The sequence below is a fragment of the Pleurodeles waltl genome, chromosome 11, assembly GCF_031143425.1.
Source record: "Pleurodeles waltl isolate 20211129_DDA chromosome 11, aPleWal1.hap1.20221129, whole genome shotgun sequence".
NCBI lineage: Eukaryota > Metazoa > Chordata > Amphibia > Caudata > Salamandridae > Pleurodeles > Pleurodeles waltl.
In genome coordinates this window covers 482694393-482716691 of record NC_090450.1, presented here as the reverse complement: position 1 = coordinate 482716691, position 22299 = coordinate 482694393, and the positions used below count along the sequence as shown (strand labels likewise).

Sequence of the window (22299 nt, the reverse complement as noted above, 5' to 3'; positions counted from 1 at the left end):
TGCCAGGAAATGGAGCACTGACAGGACCTGCACTAGAGGGGGGATACCTGTGGGCTGGCAGATAGCTGAAATCATGTCTGGCTCCAATTGGGCACACGGTTATTGGATTGTGGCCCTCTCAAGTCTGTAGGTCAGGATAATGTGCCAGTCCTCCATTGTCGCCAGGTCCACCAGGGGTCTGTACACGGGTGATGTCTCCATATCCTATTCATCCTCGGCGCTTGAACTCTAGGGTGAAAAATGTTGAGCAGAGGGTCATATTCACATATATGTTAAAATAAAATGCATTTCTTACTTTACAGAAACAGTATGTGAATTTGAGAGTCAGTTGATGTGCCAATGTCTTCTGTGATGCAGTTAGGTGCCATGGCCTGTGTCCCCCTGAAATGGCAGCTGCCTGACCTGTCGCACACGGTGGGAGGACCTGCGCCGTGGGCAAGGAAGACGGCGGAGGCCCAGCTGGGGCTGGCCTCCCAACGAGGAAGGGGTGCTCATCGTACCCTGACCCCCCTGATGTTCCGCATCCTGGCGGTGGCCTATCCGTAGTTGGATGGGTGCTTGAAGGCATCACAGCAGCCACAAGGGGGTGAGTACAGATTCAGAATCATGACTTTGTGCACGTTAAGTTTTTACCTGGATGGGGGATGTGGGCTGTAGGTGCCCCTAGGCCAGGGTGAACTGACAGGGTAGGTCCCGTGTTGGGCAGGCTCTGAAGCACTCCAACCCCAATAGTGTTAATGGCTATCTACTACTGGGCAGGGTCCTGTTGGTTTCAGGTGTGCAGCTAATGGCGTTCGGCAATGTACCCCATGGGCTGGTGACTAGTATTGTAACTGGTAGTGTATGGCTTAGTGCATAGGGCTGATACCTGTGTGTTGTGTACGCTAACGGTAGTGTTGTTGCTGGCATTGACCAAGTGTATCCTCTGTCTCTCCCCCTCTTTTTGTTTTGTCACCTTGTCCTTGTGTGCATTAGCATCATCTGGCGGAGGAGCACAGGCACCGGCGACGGAGGGAGCTGTATCCTACATGGGCCTGGAGGCCGAATCCACCGACGGTGATGGCACCAGTGGGACGGAGGGCAAGGGGAGCACCAAGACGGAGACAGGAGGGGAAACTACCGACAGCAACTCCTCCACCGATGGAAGCTCCCTGGCGGTGGCGGGCACCTCTGTGCCCACCCCAACAACAGGTACAGCCGCCACCCCCCGTACCAGCACCGCCCTCCCAGCAGCCCCTCAGCGTGTTTCCTGTGCCTGCTCACCCAGGAGGGTGGGTATCTCCTTCGCACCAGGCACCTCAGGCCCTGCCCCAGTCAGCCCTGCTGCCCTCAGTGAGGAGGCTATTGACCTCCTGAGATCACTCAGTGTTGGGCAGTCAACCATACTGAATGCCATCCAGGGTGTCGAAAGGCATTTGCAACAAATGGAGGGCATTCACTCTAGCGTGGTGGCCCAACAAAGAGCATTCCAGGCTCTGGCCTCCGCACTGATGGCAGCCATTGTCCCTGTCTCCAGCCTTCCCCCACCACCTTCCTCTACCCAACCTCAATCCCCTCAACCCCAACCTATCCCAAGCACACCTTCAGACCAGCATGCACCCAAATCAACGCACAGAAGTGGCTCAGGCAAACACAAACACCACACTTCAGCTAACAGGCACTCACACAAGCACCATCCCCATGCAGACACACCAACATCTACTGCATCCACTGTGTCCCCTTCCTCCTCGTCCTCCACCTCCCTCCCAGTAGCGTCTCCATTCACACCTGAATGCACTATATCCTCATCTACTACCTTCATCACCAGCACGCCTATCACTACACGCCCCTCACTGGCAGTCACCACCCCACATCCATGCACATGTCCCCTGTGTCCTCTCCTACTGTGTCTGTGACCACCCTCCTCCCAAAGTACAGAAACACAAGCACACACCCACCCAACCGCCATCCACCTCACAACAGCATCCAGCTCATGCACCTGCACCCAAACACAGCAGAATTACACCTCCTACAACCACTCCTTCCTCCACTCCCAAACCTTCACCCTGTTCCTGTCCAAGTGTCCCTAAGAAGCTTTTCCTCCCCAACATCAACCTATTCCCCACCCCTCCCTCCCCATCCTTCACCTCGGGCCAGGGTGTCCAGAACCCAGCCCAGCACCTCAGCCACCCAGTCCACGTCGGCTGTGGTTTATGCAACTGTGAGAGGTTCCAAGGAGGGACACGTCAGCCCAGCCAGTCTGCCACCAACACCTGCCATGCCCAAGAAGGTTTCACCACCTGGCAAGGGCAAAAATGGGACAGCAGCCAGCAACGGGAAGGAGGCACAACCAGCCAGCAAGGCCAAGTCAGAGACTCCAGCTGGCAGAAGCAAGGAGGCACCACCATCTGCCAAGGGCCGGGGCACAGAACACCAGCCATGGCACTTCAGCCATCCCAGGCTGCGGGTGAAGGCCTGGAGGCTACCACCACAACCGCCAGCACCGCCACCTGCACTGCAGCCAGCACCGCCACCTGCACAGTGGCCAGCACCGCCACATGCGCCGCCGAAAGCAGCACCACTGCCAGCAGCAGCAGCCCCAGTGGGCAGCCGTCTGGGGCTGCAGGTGAAGGCCTGGAGGCTATCACCACAACCGCCAGCACCGCCACCTGCACTGCGGCCAGCACCGCCACCTGCAGCACAACTGCGATTCATTGAGCAGCCATCACCGCTGGAGAGCAGTGTATAGTGGTGACTACATGGGCTGCAGTGCGCCCTGGCCCCTGCAAAAGCTGTTGTTGTGACACCCAGGTGAGAGACTGTGACCTTGCACTCCAAAACATCTGCATCACAGGACACAAAGCCCCCTCCAGAACCAGTGGAAGAAGCCATCCACTCAGCCCATCCTTGCCAGGATGAAGCACACTGGGCACAAGGCCCCCTTCAGAACCAGTGGAAGAAGCCATCCACCCAGCCCATCCCTGCCAGGATGAAGCACACTGGGCACAAGGCCCCCTCCAGAACCAGTGGAAGAAGCCATCCACTCAGCCCATCCTTGCCATGATGAAGCACAATGGGCACAAGGCCCCTTCCAGAACCAGTGGAAGAAGGCATCCACTAGAGAGACTGTGGCTTTGCACTCCCCAGGACCAATCAGTGGGCAAACCACCCACTTGAGAGACTGTGGCCTTGCACTCCCCAGGACCAAGCAGTGGGCAAACCACCCACTTGGGAGACTGGTCTTGCACTCCCCAGGACCAAGCAGTGGGCATGGAGCCCCCTCCAGGAGCAGTGGCATTGTACCAAATGTTGGCTGAGGTGCTCCCCCATTCCCTGTCCCCCTGAGGTGCCCGTGTGTTTTCGACCTGATGCCCCTGCAGTGTTCTCTCCGTATTGAGGCAGGAGTCAAGTGTAAGCTTGGCCTATGTGGTTTGGCCCAGTGGGACACGGACAATTTTTGAGTGGGCATTGTCCCGCATTTTGTATATATTGTATATATTGCACATACTGTTTTTGCTTTATGAACGTATTTCTAAGTATTACTAATATCACACTCATTTGACTCCATTCCTTTTGTCCTTGCGTTATTCCTGAGGGCTACGGGGTGTATATGTAATGTTGTAACATGTGATTGTGTGTATGTTGTTGGGGTGGGGGTGGGGATGTTGCGTGTTGCATGTTGCATGTGTGTGTGTGTGTTTTTCCCCCCTCCCTTGTGTGCTAGGTGCAGTACTCACCGTGGTCATTGTCGCCGGCGTACATGCTCCTGGTGTATGAGAAGATACACCAGCATGGGGAAAACCTGCAGCTCGGGCTCCATGGCGTCCTGGTTCTTCCTTGAGAGTCGAGAGGTGAGTTGTTTCCCTTCAGAGTACTGCTTCCGCTGTACTTTTAATGGTGTTGGTACGGCCCAGGAAAAGCTGGCAGATCAGTGAATTGTAATGGAGTGGGCGGTACATTGTCTTTCGCATGGCTGTTGGCGGTTACCGCCGTGGTACTTGTTGCTACCGCTGTGGCGGTCGGAGTGTTAAAGTGGCTGTATGTGTTGGCGGTTTCCGCTGTGGTCATGCTTACATTTTTTTTTACCACCAGCCTGTTGGCGGTGTTACCGCTGCTTTAACACCAACTGCCAGGGTTGTAATGAGGGCCTATGTATGAAAAAAACTGACCTCTTTTCCACTGTTACCTGAGAGAGGAGGCTAGAATGTTGTGCCTCCTGGGTTGCTACAAATGCTTGTCACTCTGTAAGGTTAGGAGGGCAAGTAAGGCACTGTCTAGTCAGGTATTATGGTATCTCAGTACCAGTGTGGCAGAAGTGATACAGCCCCTGCATTCCATCGTTCTATTGTCCCCAGTGCACAGTTCTTCAAAAGCAGACTCCCTGCAACAAAGAAAGTACTGGGGATGCCTCTTTTATGCCTGACACCTGTTTGTAGGTGGAGGAGATTCATGGATCTTCCTTAACTAACAAGGTGAAAGTTTTCCAGGGTTTCACTACTCACTTTAGCAGCGTTTCTTGTGGTCCTTAATGCAAACAATCCCAAAATGCCCCTCTCCGTCTAAATATAATGTGGTGAAGCTTTTCCCCCCCTTGTGCACAGCCTGTGTCCCCACCCAGAGGTGTGGCCATGGTAATGACCAACCCCTCCCCTGTGGTCATTCCAAACCAGTTCTGGGGACAGCTCCCCTCTCACTAGGATTGGTGCCTGGCTTACTGGGAAAACAAAAGAAGGGGCCAGGTCAGGTATCACCTGACATCTACGTGTGACAGGGGAGGTCTCTTTGAAGAAATTCAGTTCCTAGGCACAGCTCAAAAGGTCATCTTGCCAGAGGAACAAAAACAACTCCCCATACCTAGGCCTTTATCTCTGCTCTAGAAGACATGTTCACACATCATACAGGGAGTTGCAGATGGTGGCTAATGCAAATTAGTCTCTAGAGGCTTTAGTTAGGGAAAGATAACATTCTAAAATACCTTTCCTTAATATTTATTAAACACCTGCCGATTCCATTGTATTGGGCTTTTAATATATATTCAAAATAAAGGTTTAATCATGTTTCTAGCAGGACCCTGCCCTGAAATAGAAAAATGAATATTTAATATTGCTTCCCAGTGTATTTACGTAGGCCAGTAAGCCTACCTACACTGAAAATAGCTTTTGGGTGCTACTTACTGTAGGGACATGCTAACATTAAACTTCCACATGTCTTACTTTTATACTGTGCCCCCTGCCTTGTGGGATCCAGGATCTACTTATGAGTGACTTCTTAATATTTGAAAGGAAGATTTAGATTTGTCAAAAGGGTTTAATTTGTCAGCTCACATTGCAGTTTTTAAACTCCTCCAATCAGACTACAATGGTAGGCCTTTTGCTCTGCCACTGTAATGGCTTTCCCATGTGCTCCAGTCCACTAGGGCATTGAACTTACAGACCTTGGGTATACCCTGTGCCATTTACTAGCGTCCATAGACAAGTGAAATAGGAAACATAGGCATATACCACTTCAACAAAATGTAAAGGAGGAACACATGCACTTGACTACTAGTTAACAGGAGTAATGTGCATAGAATTCTACAGCCAGCAACAACAGATAGAGCTACAATCTGGGGGTACACTATTGAAAAACATTGTCATTTCCTACACTTTCCATTGTCAGGAACTTTTTATGCTGGGTAAACGTCCACCCGAAACACTCTCTGGTGAATTTGAATTGTAGTGTTGGTGCTTATGTATCTTACAAACTCAACTTCCAAACAAGAAAAATGTTCCTCTACTATTACCAAAGCTAATCTCACAACATTTCGTAGGTCATTCATGCATATAAAATATCCTGTGTGAATTCTTACCAATACTACTTCAGAAGCCTCATACTTTCCCAAGAGCCCCTAGAAAACATTTACGCAGTTATCTCTATCCATGCATGTATTGCAATACCATGTCTACCTTTTGGGATCCTCATCCAAATCTGGCTACCAGAATTTTTCCTTCAAACTTCTTTTTGTCAAAGTATCTCCCAAATAACCTTCATCAACTAACAAAATTAACTTCCTATTATTTTTCCTATGCAGGTCAAAATATTTACATCATTTCCAAGTGTATAGGTGCTTCAAATGCCAGCTCTTCACTCACTTTAACAAATATTTGTAAAGATGAAACCTGCTGTCTTCTACCCATTGATGATACACTACACAACCTCTTGCGAAATATTATGTGTATTGGAAGCTCTCTCCCACTCATGACTCACTGGCCTTTCTTCACATTCTATATTTGCTAGCATACTTCCCTCCTCTCACATCCCTGATCTCCCACCTCAAAGGCACCCTCGAGTGGTTTATGATTAGATTGCAACTTAAAATGTACCCCTCCATTGCAGGCATACTCATCTCTCGATATCTCATCCAAACCCTACTTCACAAAAGCAGGGGTCCCTCTAGGATTAATCATCTCAGCTATGCTTTTCAACATCTAAATGATGTCATTATCAAATTTGATCAATTAATTTCAACTCACATGCTACAACTAGGCAGATGACACACAAATATTCCTTAAATTGGAAAGCGCCAATGACATTAGAAACTCACAAATCATCAGTTGTCTCAGAGTCGCTGATCAGTGGATGACTTGGAGCCATCTCAAACTGAATGCTTCTAAAATGGAAATACTCACATGCAGCGACTGGAAAAATTATGACCCACTGGGCACCTGGCCTGATGATGTGGGACCACCTCCTCAAGCATATACGGAAGTTAAAAACCTTGGAATTACCATGAACTCCAAGTTAACAATGAATGCCCAAGTGGACAAATTAGCACGATCAAGCTTCATCGCCTTGAAAACTCTGTGACACATTTTTCCCCACCTCGGATATCCACACACGGTTCAGGCTACTGTCTCTCTTGTACTATCTAAACTACATTACACTAATGGCCTCTACTATGGATCATCTCTATATACTATGAAAAAAATGACAATGCATTCAGAACTCAGCTGCCAGACTACTACTACATGTAAAGCCACAACCCCACATCTTCCCTGCCTTGAAGGCACTATTTTGGTTACCGGTTGCCAGAAAGCCGCCTTCAAGCTGCTTTGTATCACCCACAAGGCAATACATGGAACAGGACCACTTTTCATGAGGATTAAAATCACCAGCTACAATCAACAGAGAAACCTCCGCTCAAGATTGGCTCCCTGCCTTAAAACACCACCATACAAGAAAAAGACTATAGGTGGTACATTTTTCTCTGTTCAAGTGGGCAAATTATGGAATTCATTTCCCCAAAATATAAGATCTAGGGACAACTATCTTGTCTTCAGAAGCCTACTCAAGAGTTGGCTCTTTCCTTCATAACCACCATATCCAAACAGCAGTGGGCTGCATATGCCTGTTTTGGTAAACATTTATAATCTGATTATGTGCATATATCTAAATATGGGTATTTCTTTGAGAAATATGTATAATTACTATTTCATAATAATAAAATATGTACATACTCTTTAGTCCTATTTAACAAATGTATATTTACTCACTGTTAAATTTGTATATGTGTGTGTGTGTGTGTGTGTGTGTGTATATGTGTACATATATTTAAATGCAAGTATTGTATTCAATGTATGTGTATATCTGTATGCATACATATAAATGTGTATATAATTCTATGCTTAACATGTTAATATGTCATTGCATAGTTCCTAGATAAGTTGTTAGGTTAGATACTTATAAATACCTGCTTTCATTTTAGCTACCACAATGAGCAAATGTTATCTTAACTATTTTATCAGCAAGCATTTTGTTATTGAAAATTGAGGAAAGATAAAATAATGTTAGAAAAGCACACAAATAAATTAACTTCAAATATTGTGAATCTTGAAAGTCTGTTTTTAAACAACACAACTTTAAATCTCAAAACAATATATCCATTATTATATTCCTTGCACATATATTTCCTTACTATGTATTTATGTATCTATGTATTTATTACTTTAGTCCTACTGTACAAGAAGAATAAAAAATGATCTCTCATAAGATTTACTCTGTCTCCCCATCACGTTATACCTCTATCAATCTATCCTCCATCCCCACTCTCTGACTCATCCCAAACCCATTCAACTACTCTGATCTTCAAAATAACCCTGCCTAAGCTCTTCTCTACCTCTCCTGGCTTACCCTGAACCTCATTTTACTCCTAAACAACCTTACTAAATTCTCCCTCACTTATCTCACCTTTGACTCATTCAAAACCCCTTCTACTACTATGATTTCCCTAACCCATTATACAGACTCTTCCCTCCTCCACCTCTCCTTTACTCATCCCACGCCTCATCCTATTGTTATAAACTCCCAATTAACACTTCTGAATTCTTCCCTTCCCTATCCCTCCATTATTGTATTCAAACCTACTAGCAAACTCACGTATCGTCTGCTCAAATCAACTCATACTAAACCTAATAATATACTCATATTTCCCTATACTAATTCACCACTAATCCTTTTGGGTTTCAAAGTAGTGTGCTACTCGCCGAAAATGGCTTTGACGCCTCATCAGGGGTATTAAGAGCTATATAAATACAAAAACAATTACAATTAATACTGCCCCCTCAGGGCCTGACTCACAAAGGTAAGTTACACTTTTTAGTAAGTTTGCACTTTGTAGTAGGTTTACTACTTTTGGTATTCATAAAACCCAAGAGAAAAACTTATTACAAAAGTGTAAATTACATATCTCAGTCCTCAGGGTAATGTAATTGGCTTACTCTTCTGTGGGTGGGTGACGACCCTCACTAAACCACTCCCTAACCCTTCTTAAACCCCCCCCCCCGTAATTGCATCCCCCTTGGGAGTAAATTAGCCCATTTACCCTCCCATTCTTCTGTCTTCCTCCCACATTTACTGCAAAAAAATATACTTACATGTACAGAGACACCACAGTTGGGGTTAAGCTGTGCTTAGGAGTGTAGGCAAAACTTACATTTTGTAGTATGTTTTTAAGTACCACAAAATGTATCACAAAAACATGTACAGAGACACCACAGTTGGGGTTAAGCTGTGCTTATGAGTATAGACAAAACTTAAATTTTGTGGTATGTTTTTAAGTACCACAAAATGTATCACAAAGTGCAGTTTGAGAATCAGGCCCTTATTTATTAAATGACTGTGTTCTGCAATGTTTACTGATACTGAGGAGAAAGCTACTAGACTTTCCTTTCCCATTATTCTTTGAGGCAGGACCAGCCCCAAACCGTGAGCGCTACCATCTATGGTCAAGATGTTTACAACTTTAAAAACAAAAGGATTCAAATGTTTAGTGTTTAAAATGTCCTGGCGATCTTTTTAAAAGTCATCTTTTTGTCTTGTGTTCCACTTAAATCCCTGCCCACAAGAGTTGTTTTATGCATTCCATTTTCAATGAAAAGCTATACGGGATCATTGCTTAGTATTCAGTTATCCCTAGGAAGGATTGCAATTGATCCATATGCTGGAGAGAAAGAGCCTACCTGATTGAATGTTCTAGGTCTTTATGTATCTTAGCAAGACTCACCAGCAGTGTTGGCGTATTTCCTTGGTCTCAGTCCTTCAAGAGAAAGTCTGAGAGTCTTTGATTCTTGTACTCGTGAAGTGATGAGGAATAGTCTGCTGCACCACCAGGCTGGCACTGGCATCGCTGTGGTTGCAGTTTCTCATCTGTGAGTTCCTTATGTCATGTGAAGTGCTAGGTGGCTGGCAGGATATGAAGGCATGAAAGATGTCAACCACAAGGCTATTCTTCCTTTGCCTACCATTTCTTGAAAACACCTTTTGCCTGGAAGAGTATGGGTGACAAACTTCTTGTCTGAGCCGGTCTGAGATGGTCCCCTTTTCAGTCTTTGCTCTTTCCAGTTCTCAAAGGTTTTCCTGTGATGTTATTTTCTGCTTACAGCATATATAAACAGGCATTTGCCAGAGTAGGATGCTTCTCAGTGCATGTGTTTCCCTATTTTCTGTGTTAATCATTTAGATACCTGTATGTCTCTGACTTTTTGTGTTTCTTTTCTTACAAAGCCTTTGTTTTGGAATCTTTCTCCTAGTAGCTCTTATGCCGAGATCTTTCTCAACCCTGAATCAGTGTGATATGATTCTTTGCTTTTCGACGTCTTCATTAACTATCAACTACAATTACAAATTCCAAATACTGCTAAGGAAGTGTTTTCTGCTAATTTTCCCCCTAAATTGTCCCCGTTTGAAAAGACAATTTACATATTTCACCTTACATGTGTTTTATCACTCCAGGGAGTCGCTATATCTTCAGGAAATCAAAGAGGAAATTAGAAAGAATGTCACTGTTTTTTGTCTTTGACACAGGTCTTCCACTGGCTTGACCTGTGGATATGGAACAGTGTGTCTCAAGTTTGCAATAGCTTTAAAATGTAGAACTTCCATTTGCAAAAGGCCACACCAGTGTCTTTCAGAGTTTGTAAAACTTCATGTGAAGTCTGTTTGCATTTCTCTTCTGACCCCCACTTAAAAAAAGATCATATTGAAAGTAAAGAAAATGTTTTGATCTCTGAGTAGTTCATTCATCATAAGCTGGGGGCCACTGGCTGCTAAAGCCAATCCAAAAGGAAGCCTCCGTAGCTGATACACTATTTCATGGTGATAAAGGGTGTAAGTGCCTCAGAAACAAGATGTGGCTAAATCTAAAGATACAATGACTTACATCCAAGCTTCATGAAAAAAATCTGTTTTATTCAATAGTAGGACCATCTCATTTGAATTTGGCTGAGAGATCTCCCCATGACAATGCTCTTATTTAGGCTTCTTCAGTCTACACATTACCATAATTAGCCCTCTGCTTTTTGGTATTGACTATTGGCAAAAGGCCATTAAAGGCCTCCACTGGTTCTACCTTTGTTACTTACTTCCTTCTTTTCAACAACATTGGCTTCACTATGTCTCCTGTCTAGTTCCTCCATCTCTTTCATTCTTTTGCCTGGTTCTTCTACTATTTTAGCAAAGTTGAAGGTTCCTTACTGCACAAAGCCTATTTTGTGTCTTTTTATTATAACTTGTGCAAATAATTGTGCTCTAATCATTTGATCTTTCATGTCTCCACAGTCACATTTGACAGATTATTTCCTCAGATTCACTACAAACAGTTCTACTGTTTTATAACTTTTCAATTCTGTATACAACTTGTGAATCCCAGTCACTATGTTCACTGATTTCCTAAGGTGTGCTTAAAGTAATTTACTTGAATGGCACAAGTATCTCTCACAGCTTGGACATTTACATCCACAAATACTGTAAGAAATTCAAATAGATGTTGTCCTTCCTTCCTTAACACAATTTACCAAGAAGACATTCTTTTTTCTTGAGCTGAATTGTAAACCATTCAAAGAGCATGAATTGTTCTCAGCAATATAACTACATCTCCCATTCATTTGGTGAAGGTCCCACTTGTGACAAAAAATGAAACAGTGACTTCATAAGACCAGATGGCTGCCTGGCCAGTGTAGCCATACACATGAATATGTTACTCCAGAAGTGTAACACACGACTACTTGCCACTGCTGGAATAGCACTCTTTAGCCACAGGCATTGCCCCACTTTTGGCTAAATCTGTGTGTAACTTAGGCATCTGTACTGATGTCAGTCTTGCTCTATATGCTAAGATTGATAAAGTGACCAGCCTGCCCAATGTGAGGTGTTTCCTTCCACAAATATTGAAGAGAATTTTCATTTGCATTCGCCCTCAGCTCCTGCCATTAATAAATGACACAGTCCAGTGTCAAGTGGACTATGGTAACTCTATCTCTTTAGCGCACCTTTAACAACCTTAAGGAGAATTGGGCTGGTACAGAATGTGACTGTCAGATTATTAAGTGGATTCTTGAAAAATGTGTGCTCAGATCTCTGTACTGGCTCCTCACTCAAGAGTGTGCATACAGCAATCTATAACGACACCAACTGTTCAATCCTCCAAAATTAAGTGGCATTCTCAGGGACTACCCCAGTGTCGTCAAGCCAATCTTTGAGTGCCTATTTCGAGAACTGCGACGTACGAAGACAAGACATTCTCATTTCATTCAGTAGATGATGGAACTCCATCTGTTACCATATAGAAAACTGAGAAAAAAATGGCTTTTCTAATCAATAATCTTTCTTCATTCTAAGCTTACACTTTTATGTTTATTTATTTGTCACTATTTCTCTTTTTTTCTCATGTGCTTGTGTCTCTTACAGTGCCAGGAAGCTTGCATTCGCACTTAAGAAAAAAGAATCATACCGTAACAGTGGACTGACCCCCCATTACAGGGAAGTGCTCTGCGAATCCTGTTTCAGTTTTCAAAGCTGAATTTAAGGAGCTCTAGATCACTCTAATTCGGATGTCTATGATAACCACTCTTTCGATTTCCACAGTCCCAAACAGTAATATGAAGTCAAGGCTTGAGGAGGACCTTTACCTAGAAACCATCGCTTATTTTGAGCTGGGGGCTGCGGGTGGGGCCATCGACTCTCATTTTGGGGGACTACCACTTTTCTTTATCAAACTTTTGCCTAGAGCAAGGGAGTGAGAAATGCACAAAGTGGAAAGAAGACTGAAGAGAAAGACGGAAAACAAATGACAAAGGGCGAAGGCAGGACCCTGCTAAAGACAGATTACGATGCAGGGAGCGTATGTTGGGACATTAAAGAAAGACTAAAGAGGCGGAATCAAGACTGTGTAGGATTGGTATTCAGCACCCTCACCTTTGATTACTTCTTTATTAAACAAACTAAGCAGTACCAGAAACTGCTTGCTTTTCACAATAATATTTCTTGGCAGCCCCTCACCACTTCTGGCACTCTGGACTAGGCATCTCCGGAACGCTAGTATGGCCACCTTGTGCAACCCATGTATCATAATGCATTTGTCAATGTTGTTTTAGGTATCAACTGCAAGCAGACTGCTACATTTGTAAAATGGAGAAATTAATCTTCTTGCGAACGTATCAGGTTGACAGGATATAAAGCTGATTTTCCCTGGGCAATATTTAGCGGTATTCTGCTGGAAACGTCAGCTTCGTGTGTTGGTGGAAATGAAAAGTATTCTTCTGCACGTTGAATGCCAACGATGCCTTTGTATAATTCGGTCATTTCAGTTAAGCGCCTCCACCTGCCAGCAACCGAGCCATTACAGGATCAAAACGATGCAGCCACAATGGGGTGATTATTCTAAACGGTCTATCGGATCGACGCTTAGGCTTTCGTTGAACAACAGCGATGTTTATTTTCCTCAGTACAAAAAAAGACACTTTATATTTTGCAAAGATAGTCTGAAAATATGCCTCATTGTGCACTCTTGGGGGCATTAGCATCACAGTAAAGAATTCTCACATTACCCTGTATCCCGTGGCTGTAAATTGCTCACTATTTGACTACCGTAGCAGGGGCAATGCTGACATAAGACAGCGATAGGAAGAAACTCTAAAGCCTAACTAACGCAGATTTGCATGATGTGCAGATGAAGCCCAGGCCACGTTCCGCTACATACGTCACAGGCATGTATTTGATGCGTCTACGTTTTCCTTAAATGGTGACTAGCTGCTTCCCTGCCCGTTTCTGAAAAGGAGATAGATTGTATTTCTGGGCGAAATGAACTTCAGTCTGGAAATCTCCAAAGTCATTTATTTAAATGACATCTTTGAAATGGCAGCACATTTGTGACTGGAATCGCGAATCATCAATCAATCAATCAAACATTTATAGAGCACAAGAAATCACCATAAGGGTCTTGAGCCGCAGGGACTATATGCTCCTGTGTAGATGAATGATCATTCATTCATCCAAGTCTTTAGTTCTCGTCTGAATCACTGGAGTGATGAAGAGGTCCTAAGGTGCAAGGGGAGGGTGTTCCAGGGTTTGGCTGCCAGGTGCGAGAGGGTACTGAAGGTTTCTTGGTAAAAAGAGGCACTCCTATTCATAGGTTTTAAGGTACTTTTGAAGAAGGGTTCAGAAAACAGTTTTAAAACAAAATCTTTTTACCCTTTCTCCCCTTCTCTGCGACCACCCGTGTCTCCCGGCAATTGTTTCTCAAACTTTGACAGTTGTGAAACTTTACGTCATGGGGCACGTCACGGTCAATGCACAAAGCCGTTCCTGTTGCATAATTTTAGGAATCAAAACTGAAAATAAAACTATTCATCCTTTATCTCCCTCTCAGCCCCCACAAGCAGTTGTTTCTCAAGCTATAACAATTGGCGAATGTTATGATGTCGTAGGACACACCACCATCAATGCGTGTGTGCATTTTTTTGTAATACGTTTTCCTGGCAATCGTTTAATGGTATGAATCAAAACTAATAATAAAAACCTAAAACATGCATCCGAGAAAAAATGTCGCCACTGTTTATAGAGTCGGTTATTTAAATAAGTTATACTTCTGAAAGATTTTGTCACAGTGGCGAGAAGTACCCAGTATCACCTGCCTAGTTCTTGCCTAGGTCAAACATCCGCAGCACTCGGTTGGAGCAGGCGAGCCGCATTTGGAGTCCATTGGGGCGCTTGGCATTGTAGGGTAGGACTCGTCATATGCGACGCAATCTTTGTTCGAATCAAGAGTTTTACAGTGTCAGTTTAGACCCAGTGACGTAACGCACCCAGTGACGTATTGCGAAATGAAGCTATTTGAGGGGTGGTAAGATTCCAGCCACCTGGCTACTATATAAGTGGCTTGAGCAATGAAAAGTGATCTACCATTTCACCTCCAGCGTCTTTTAATCACAGTGCGGTTCCGGCATAAAGCCAGTGTCTCCACCCTCATTTTATTAGAAGGGTAAGGTTCTCTTGTCTGCTGCCACGAAGAGAGGCTTCATTCAGTGTGTTGAATCTGTGGGGTGAAGCTGCGCCTCTCTGCTGCTGGTGTGTGTAATATATATCGTCCGATTGGAACCACGCGCTGCGCTTTGTGCATAGTCTCAGGAGTGGTGGAGTGGTGGACAGTGCCCCCTGGGATGTTCATGTTAACTCAAGGGCACACTGGTAAGACGATGACTTTACGCAGAATTGTTTATAGTCACACGTAGCACTGCGAGGCCGTACTAACGACACTGTGCGCTTTATAAAAAGGACTAACTTAACACATACACCTCACACCCACATCATGTCCTCGCTGTAAGTAGGACACTAGTCTGGCCACGGGCCCGCTGAACGCGGTGTTAGGCTCCAAAGAACGCAACATTACGCTTCCTTCCACCGAACATCACTTGAATTTATTTAAAAGGGCCTTCCACGGCCTCTTCTCAGTAAGGTGCCAATTATGCCTGTGCAGGCCTACTGAGACTTGAAACCCATCCGTCTCATTTGTCCCAACAGTCCCATTTACAATGGAGGTTTCTTCACTGTACAAACAGCTGGAGATCCCTGCGCAGTTCAGTCTGCACTGCCTAACCCCATCTGAGTTATCATTTCACAGCTGTATTACTAATCGGAAACTACTCCCCCCCCCTCCCCTCCAATCCATTTTGTGAGCACCGGACTTTGCCATCCCCACAAAGTCGTCGCCTCGCGTTATCCTTTTGCGCTGACACCACTCCCGGCAGCCGCGGTGGGGAACGAAGTGGCTGCTGACATTGTGAGAAGCACAGACAGAGGCTCTACCGCGCTCACCACCCCTGTGAACTGACCCCCTGCCATCAGCACATCCAGAAATGAGGCTGCAGACCATTCTCCCCATGGGAAACCACTCTTTTACTCAAATGTCACAGTAAAAAACAAAAACCGCCTGTCCATGTCCCATCACGGCAAGTAAGGCATAACACAACCCCATTCAGACCAACGCCAATGAACATTCTAGAGATTTGGGAGACTAGGGGGGGCTTCTTCACATCCTGCAAGGAGGGAGGGTAGGCAATATTTTTGCTTTCCGTAACTGCAAACAACACAACAGCGTCTGCTTTGCCCGGCCTCGTGCGGTGTGCAGAAACAAATTTGAGTGATATGGCACAATCACTTCTCCGCTGCCCCGGGCAGTCACACTCCTGTCGCACAACAGATGCAGTTTGGTACCCACAGTCCAAATCACCCTGCCCGAACACAGAACTTCCCATTACAAGGCCAGTTCAGTTTCCAGAAAATCCTGGTACACGCACACATATAGCACAAACGAGTATATCTTGGGCAGCATGGTGCCAGGATCGATCAACAATCACCACACACCCCCACTTCACACATGAAAGGTGCACGTATTCAACGTGCGGAGAACGCACTGTCTGGCAGGTGCAGATCACACCCTCATAACACTTCATAGTTTGCAAGCATTTGCTTACAGCGGCTAATCTCGGATCGTTACCCACAGATATAATGAAACGGCATCAGAAAGAAAAGTTAATGCCTCACTGGCAGCAAATGGCAGGACAGCCCGTCGAAAGCAATCACTCACCTCGGTACAGCCAGGAGGAAATTGCCAGCCATTCTAAGACCTCAGCCAGGTAAGATGCCAAGAGCGCAGGTGGCTTTGGGGGTATGAGATGGCTGGATTCCGACAAGGTTCATCGGAGAGGGGTAGGCGGCTGCTGCCGAGGAACTCCTTGCATCGCGCTCCGGGATCCTTCTGCTAGTGCGCCCTCCCCCGACTGTGGGCAGCCCGCCCCCAGCTCTGCGCCCCCCCCCCCCCCCCCCGCACCGCCGCTCGGCTCTCCTCGGCTCTGCCACTGTCACTGCCCTGCCCTGACCCACATTTCAACCACACCACACGCTGACTCCTTGACTGGGGTCTCGGGTCAGAACCTGGCACGGCGGCCACCAAGCTGCGCCCTCCTTCTGTTGGCAGACGCACCGCCTCCCTACCCACATCCACCCACTCACCACCCCATCACTGCCTGCTTTGCAAATTCCTCCTGATCACAGCGCTTGTTCTATCCATTTTGCATGCAGTCTCACTCCCTCTCTCATCCCGCATTAATAATTCCATCGCGCCCACGCTTTTCACGCGTTTCTCGTGCTCTCACGCTGCCGACTGACACTTCTATTCATCCAGGGATCGTACCCTTGATTCACACATCATTTAGTGGAGTCGAGTTTTAAAACTACCTCTCTTTTATTCTTCGTACTGGTCAGAATTCACCTCCGTTATTGATTGGAAATAGCTGGAGGGGGCACCCCCGCTTTGCTCTTTACTACATCTGGCACTACCGGATGTTGCCTATGGCTTTATGTGAGGTTCTCTTCACACCACACCTTGCCCTTTCCCAGCATCGCGGTACGAACTAGAAGCAGGCTCGGTTTAGGGGTTCGGGAGTTTGAGATCGGCTAGGCCCACCTAGTGTAGTTCCATGGTCCTCCTAAGGCCACTGTTCAACATGTTGAGAGCTGCCAGTGAAGAGCATGTGCAGGCCAACAAGAGTGTAAGTTCTGACTACACACACCTGTGCACTCGCACAAGTACGAGGACGCCCGCTTGTACAGTAGTAGTGTAGGCTTCCTTTTCATACCCAAGTCATTACCCTGTATGCAGCCGCAGGAAGCTGAAGATGACCGAAGAGGTAGACGGTGGTGAGAGCCAAGGGTGAGCTGGAGTGAGGGGAGGCTGAGGTGGAGAGAGGAGAAGGTGAAACAGAACAAGGGGAGTGTGATAGGCAGAAAAGTTAGCACAGAGGAGGAGAAGGCAGGAAGAGGGAAGATAGTGACGAAGAGAGTGAGGACAGTGAAGTGGAGATAATGGAGAATTGAAAAGACAGGATTGTGATCAGAGGGTGAGAGGAGGGTGAGAGGCAGGGAGATTAGTTTGAGAGATAAGATGAGATAAAGACAGAAGGATGAGGTGGAAGAGTGGAGCCTTGCACAGTGAGAGTAATGCAAGGTGTAGAGGGGAGGGTAAGGCAGAAACAGAGGAAGGTAAGCAAAACAATTGTGAGGGAGAGTGATAGAGAAAGTCGCGGCAGGGAGAGGGGAGGATATCGTGGGTGAGTAGGAGAGAGAAGAGGGTGAGGGGGGGGAGAAAGTGTGGTGAAGCAGGAGGAAGCACAGTGTGAGGCGGTTGAAGCAGAAGAGGTAACTTGCATAGGTGCAATCTCCCAGCAGTACAGAGTAACCCTTGAAGGCACAACGTTAGGAGCTGAAAAAGTGTGCTGCTCCCCCCCTTCAAGACCATGCAGCATGCCCAGAGCCCTCTCTCAGACACCTTGTAAATACTGGGTGTTAGACCTGACAGCCTTAGGGTGGTCACCCCAAACTTTTTGCCTGCCTCCCTCCACTTTTTGGACACTGTTTTTGCTGGCTTTTAGACTCTGCGCACTTTACCACTGCTAACCAGTGCTAAAGTGCATATGCTCTCTCCCTTTAAACATGGTTATCTTGGATCATACCTGATTGGACTATTTAATTTACTTATAAGTCCCTAGTAATGTGCACTCTATGTGCCTAGGGCCGGTAGATTAAATGCTACTAGTGGGCCTGCAGCACTGGTTGTGCCACCCACTTAAGTAGCCCCTTTTCCTTGTCTTAAGCCTGCCATTGCATGGCCTGTGTGTGCAGTTTCACTGACACCTCGACTTGGCATTTAAAAGTACTTGCCAAGCCTAAACCTCCCCTTTCTCCACATATAAGTCACCTCTAATGTGTGCCCTAGGTAACCCCTAGAGCAGGGTGCTGTGTGGGGGAAAGGAAGGACAAGTACCTGTGTAGTTTACATGTCCTGGTAGTGTAAAACTCCTAAATTCGTTTTGCACTACTGTGAGGCCTGCTCCCTTCATAGGCTAACATTGGGGCTGCCCTCATACAGTATTGAAGTGGTAGCTGCTGATCTGAAAGGAGTAGGAAGGTCATATTTAGTATGGCCAGAATAGTAATACCAAATCCCGCTGACTGGTGAAGTTGGATTTAATATTACTAGTATAGAAATGCCACTTTTAGAAAGTGAGCATTTCTTTTCACTTAAATCTTTCTGTGCCTTACAATCCACGTCTGGCTGGGCTTGGTTGACAGCTCCTTGTGCATTCACTTAGACACACCCCAAACACAGGGTACTTAGCCTCACTTGCATACATCTGCATTTTGAATGGGTCTTCCTGGGCTGGGAGGGTGGAGGGCCTGCTCTCACACAAAGGACTGCCACACCCCCTACTGGGACCCTGGCAGACAGGATTGGACTGAAAGGGGACCTGGTGCACTTCTTAGCCACTCTTTGAAGTCTCCCCCACTTCAAAGGCACATTTGGGTATAAAACAGGGCCTCTGTCCTACCTCATCAGAAGAAACCTGAACCAGAAACTACATCCTGCCAAGAAGAACTGCCTGGCTGCTCAAAGGACTCACCTGTCTGCTTTCTACAAAGGACTGCTGCCTTGCTGTTGGCCTGCTGCCTTGCGGAACTCTTGTCTGGCTGTGAAAGTGCTCTCCAAGGGCTTGGATAGAGCTTGCCTCCTGTTCCCTGAAGTCTCAGGACCAAAAAGACTTCTCTTTTTCACTTGGACGCTTCGTGTGCCGAAATTTTTGACGCACAGCTTGTTCTGCGGCGAGAAAAACGCCGCACACCGACGCTGATCGACACGACGCCTTCGGGTCGACCGGAACTTCGACGCACAGCCTCGCAAGGACAACGCCGCCCGACCTCCAGAGGAGAAATCGACGCAACGCCTGCCGTGAGAGTGAAACGTTGACGCGCAGCCCCTCAGAACGACGCGCAGCGGGTAAACAAGCAGGAGAATCCACGCACAGGCCTGGGACATCTGGTAATCCCCGCGATCCACAGAAAGAGACTGTCCGCGCGCCGGAAAACGACGCACGACTTCCCCGCGTGAAAAATAATGACGCAAGTCCGTTTGTGCTGGGGAGAAATCGACGCACACACCATTTTTCCACGTATCTCTTCTTCTGTGGCCCTCTGAGGAGATTTTCCACTCCAAACCAGGTACTTTGTGCTTGAAAGAGACTTTGTTTGCTTTTTAAAGACTTAAGACACTTTATATCACTTTTCAGTGATATCTCTACAAATTCACATTGCAACTTTATTCGTTTTGACCTACAATTATCCTGATAAATATTATATATTTTTCTAAACACTGTGTGGTGTATTTTTGTGGTGCTATATGGTGGTATTGTATGATTTATTGCACAAATACTTTACACATTGCCTTCTAAGTTAAGCCTGACTGCTCGTGCCAAGCTACCAGAGGGTGGGCACAGGATAATCTTGGATTGTGTGTGACTTACCCTGACTAGAGTGAGGGTTTTTGCATGGAAAGAGGGTAACCTGACTGCCAACCAAAAACCCCATTTCTAACACTGGGCCACTCCATTCATCTTCTTGGCCCACCCATACTTCTTCATGGCTCTTCAAGGTCCCTAATCCTGGAGCTGGATCTGACTAGGACGTAGTTGAGATCCAAAGAATAGGGTTAACGGTCAACCCAGTGATGTCATTGTGGGTCAAAAAGTGCATGGTCTCTGTTACGCTATTTCAGGCATGTTGGCAACTTGACATCCAGGTCCTATAATTCATAACCAATTGATGACCAAGCATATCTGCACAGCTGATATGCACGCTGCCCGGTGCCTCCTTTGGTACCTTTTCCACGTCCTGACTTTTTAGCTTCCACATGTTTGCCAGTTGGTGTGACTGCCAGGCACAATCAATCTGGAAACAAAAGCCTGATCACAAGTTGTTTGACCACCAAAGCAGGGCTATCCATACTATATTAGAAAAAGCAACACTGGCTACAAGTACAGAATATCAAGTGTTCTTGTCAAAAAAATGGCCTTGGTGACAATGTCGCACATCGGAAAGTATTGAAATGCTTAAGCCAATTTAAAACTACTACACAATCCTCTCAACGATATGCCATTCTACTCTTTTTTTAACCTTTTTGTACCAATACAGAAAATCTAACCTCTGCAAACTGATCTGCACCAGAGCCAGCACTTACTTTATGTGCTGGCACTTTTCCTACTGGTGGGTCCGAAATAAATACATACCCAACAAGCATTGACAAAGCTAACAGGTTTGGCTTTGGCGTCCAGCCCTTTGACAATTATTTTGTTCTCTCATGGTTTTTGCAAAATGTTATTATTAGCAAAGAGGCTGGGCCCTAAGCAATCTAAAACAAAAATAATTGTTAAAGGTAAAAAATATTTTTTTTTGGTTTCAAACAACACATTACTACAATAGTCCCCGGCACTGAAGAGATCTACCTGGTGCATGCCTGTTCTCATTGTGAAAGGGGAGGATTCAGTAACTCACAGTGAAGTTAGCCAATGGCTGAAGTGAGCTGATCTACTGATCGAGTGGGTAGAATTAAAATGTTAATGAAAACTAATCCAACGAATCCAAAGACTATTAGACGAAGTTTGACTGAAAACCCCTATAAGTAACTAGGTTAAACACAAACGTTTAGTAAAATCAAAACCCCTTGGCTAACACCAGATCCAAAAAAGCCAATCGATCTGGCATTGGCTGCAAGCCCCTTGCCTTTGCTAATGCTTTTTAAAAATGTTTTAGTAAATCCTTAATAAAGAAAGAGAACTAGGCTTAGATATATACAGACAGAGAGGATTGCAAAGGCAGACAGAGAGGCTTACAAAAACAGAGAGATAGATTTGCAAAGAGATACCTTTGAAATATAGATAGTTAAGGTTGATGACATAGCTATAGATAGATAATGTTGCTAAGATAGATATAGATGGAACTGCATAGATAGATAGCTAGATAGATGGATGGATAGGTAGATAGGTTGATAGATTGACAGGTAGGTAGGCTGGTAGAAAGGTAGATCAAAAGGTAGGTTGATTGACAGACAGTTAGCTAGATAAACAGGAAGATAGCTTGATAGACGGGTAGCTATATATACAGACATATAAGACTGATAGATATACAGATAAATAGATAGAGAGAAAGATAGGGCTGCAAATAGAGGCAGATAGGTATATAGAGTGAGACTTGCAAAGATATTTATAGATAGAGCTGTTCTGAGAAATAGATAGGACTGGATCTATATATATATATATATATATATATATATATATATATATATGACATTCTTTGCAGGAGATTATGTTTCAATTAATACAATAAAGTGCATGAGATTTATTCTCGAACATTGATTCTCTTTTGTCCTCACGAGTCGGTGAAGGAATTGGTGCAGTCGTTTGGTGGGTATCGTCCTACCAGTTGTGGATTATTTATATATATATATATATATATATATATATATATATATATATATATATATATATATATAGATAGATAGATAGATAGATAGATAGACAGATAAGTAGACTGACAGGTTGGTAGGTAGCTAGACAGATAGATAAGACTGGTAAGTAAATAGACAGACAGGATGGAAAAGATAGAAAGATGGACAGATGG

At 45.4% G+C, this 22299-nt stretch overlaps 1 protein-coding gene across 2 annotated transcripts in view; it reads right to left on the bottom strand.

Moving 5' to 3' along the window:
• The window catches only part of SPHKAP (SPHK1 interactor, AKAP domain containing), a 1657471-nt gene extending 1640902 nt beyond the window's left edge, over positions 1 to 16569 (bottom strand). Inside the window, exon 1 of one of the 2 annotated variants that reach the window (XM_069213857.1) lies at positions 16379 to 16569. In XM_069213857.1, the coding sequence (XP_069069958.1) occupies positions 16379 to 16410 (32 nt within the window). In that variant the 5' untranslated portion in view covers positions 16411 to 16569. The remainder of the gene's footprint in view (positions 1 to 16378) is intronic. The other variant, XM_069213858.1, reaches the window with a different exon arrangement.
• Positions 16570 to 22299: the final 5730 nt, after the last annotated feature.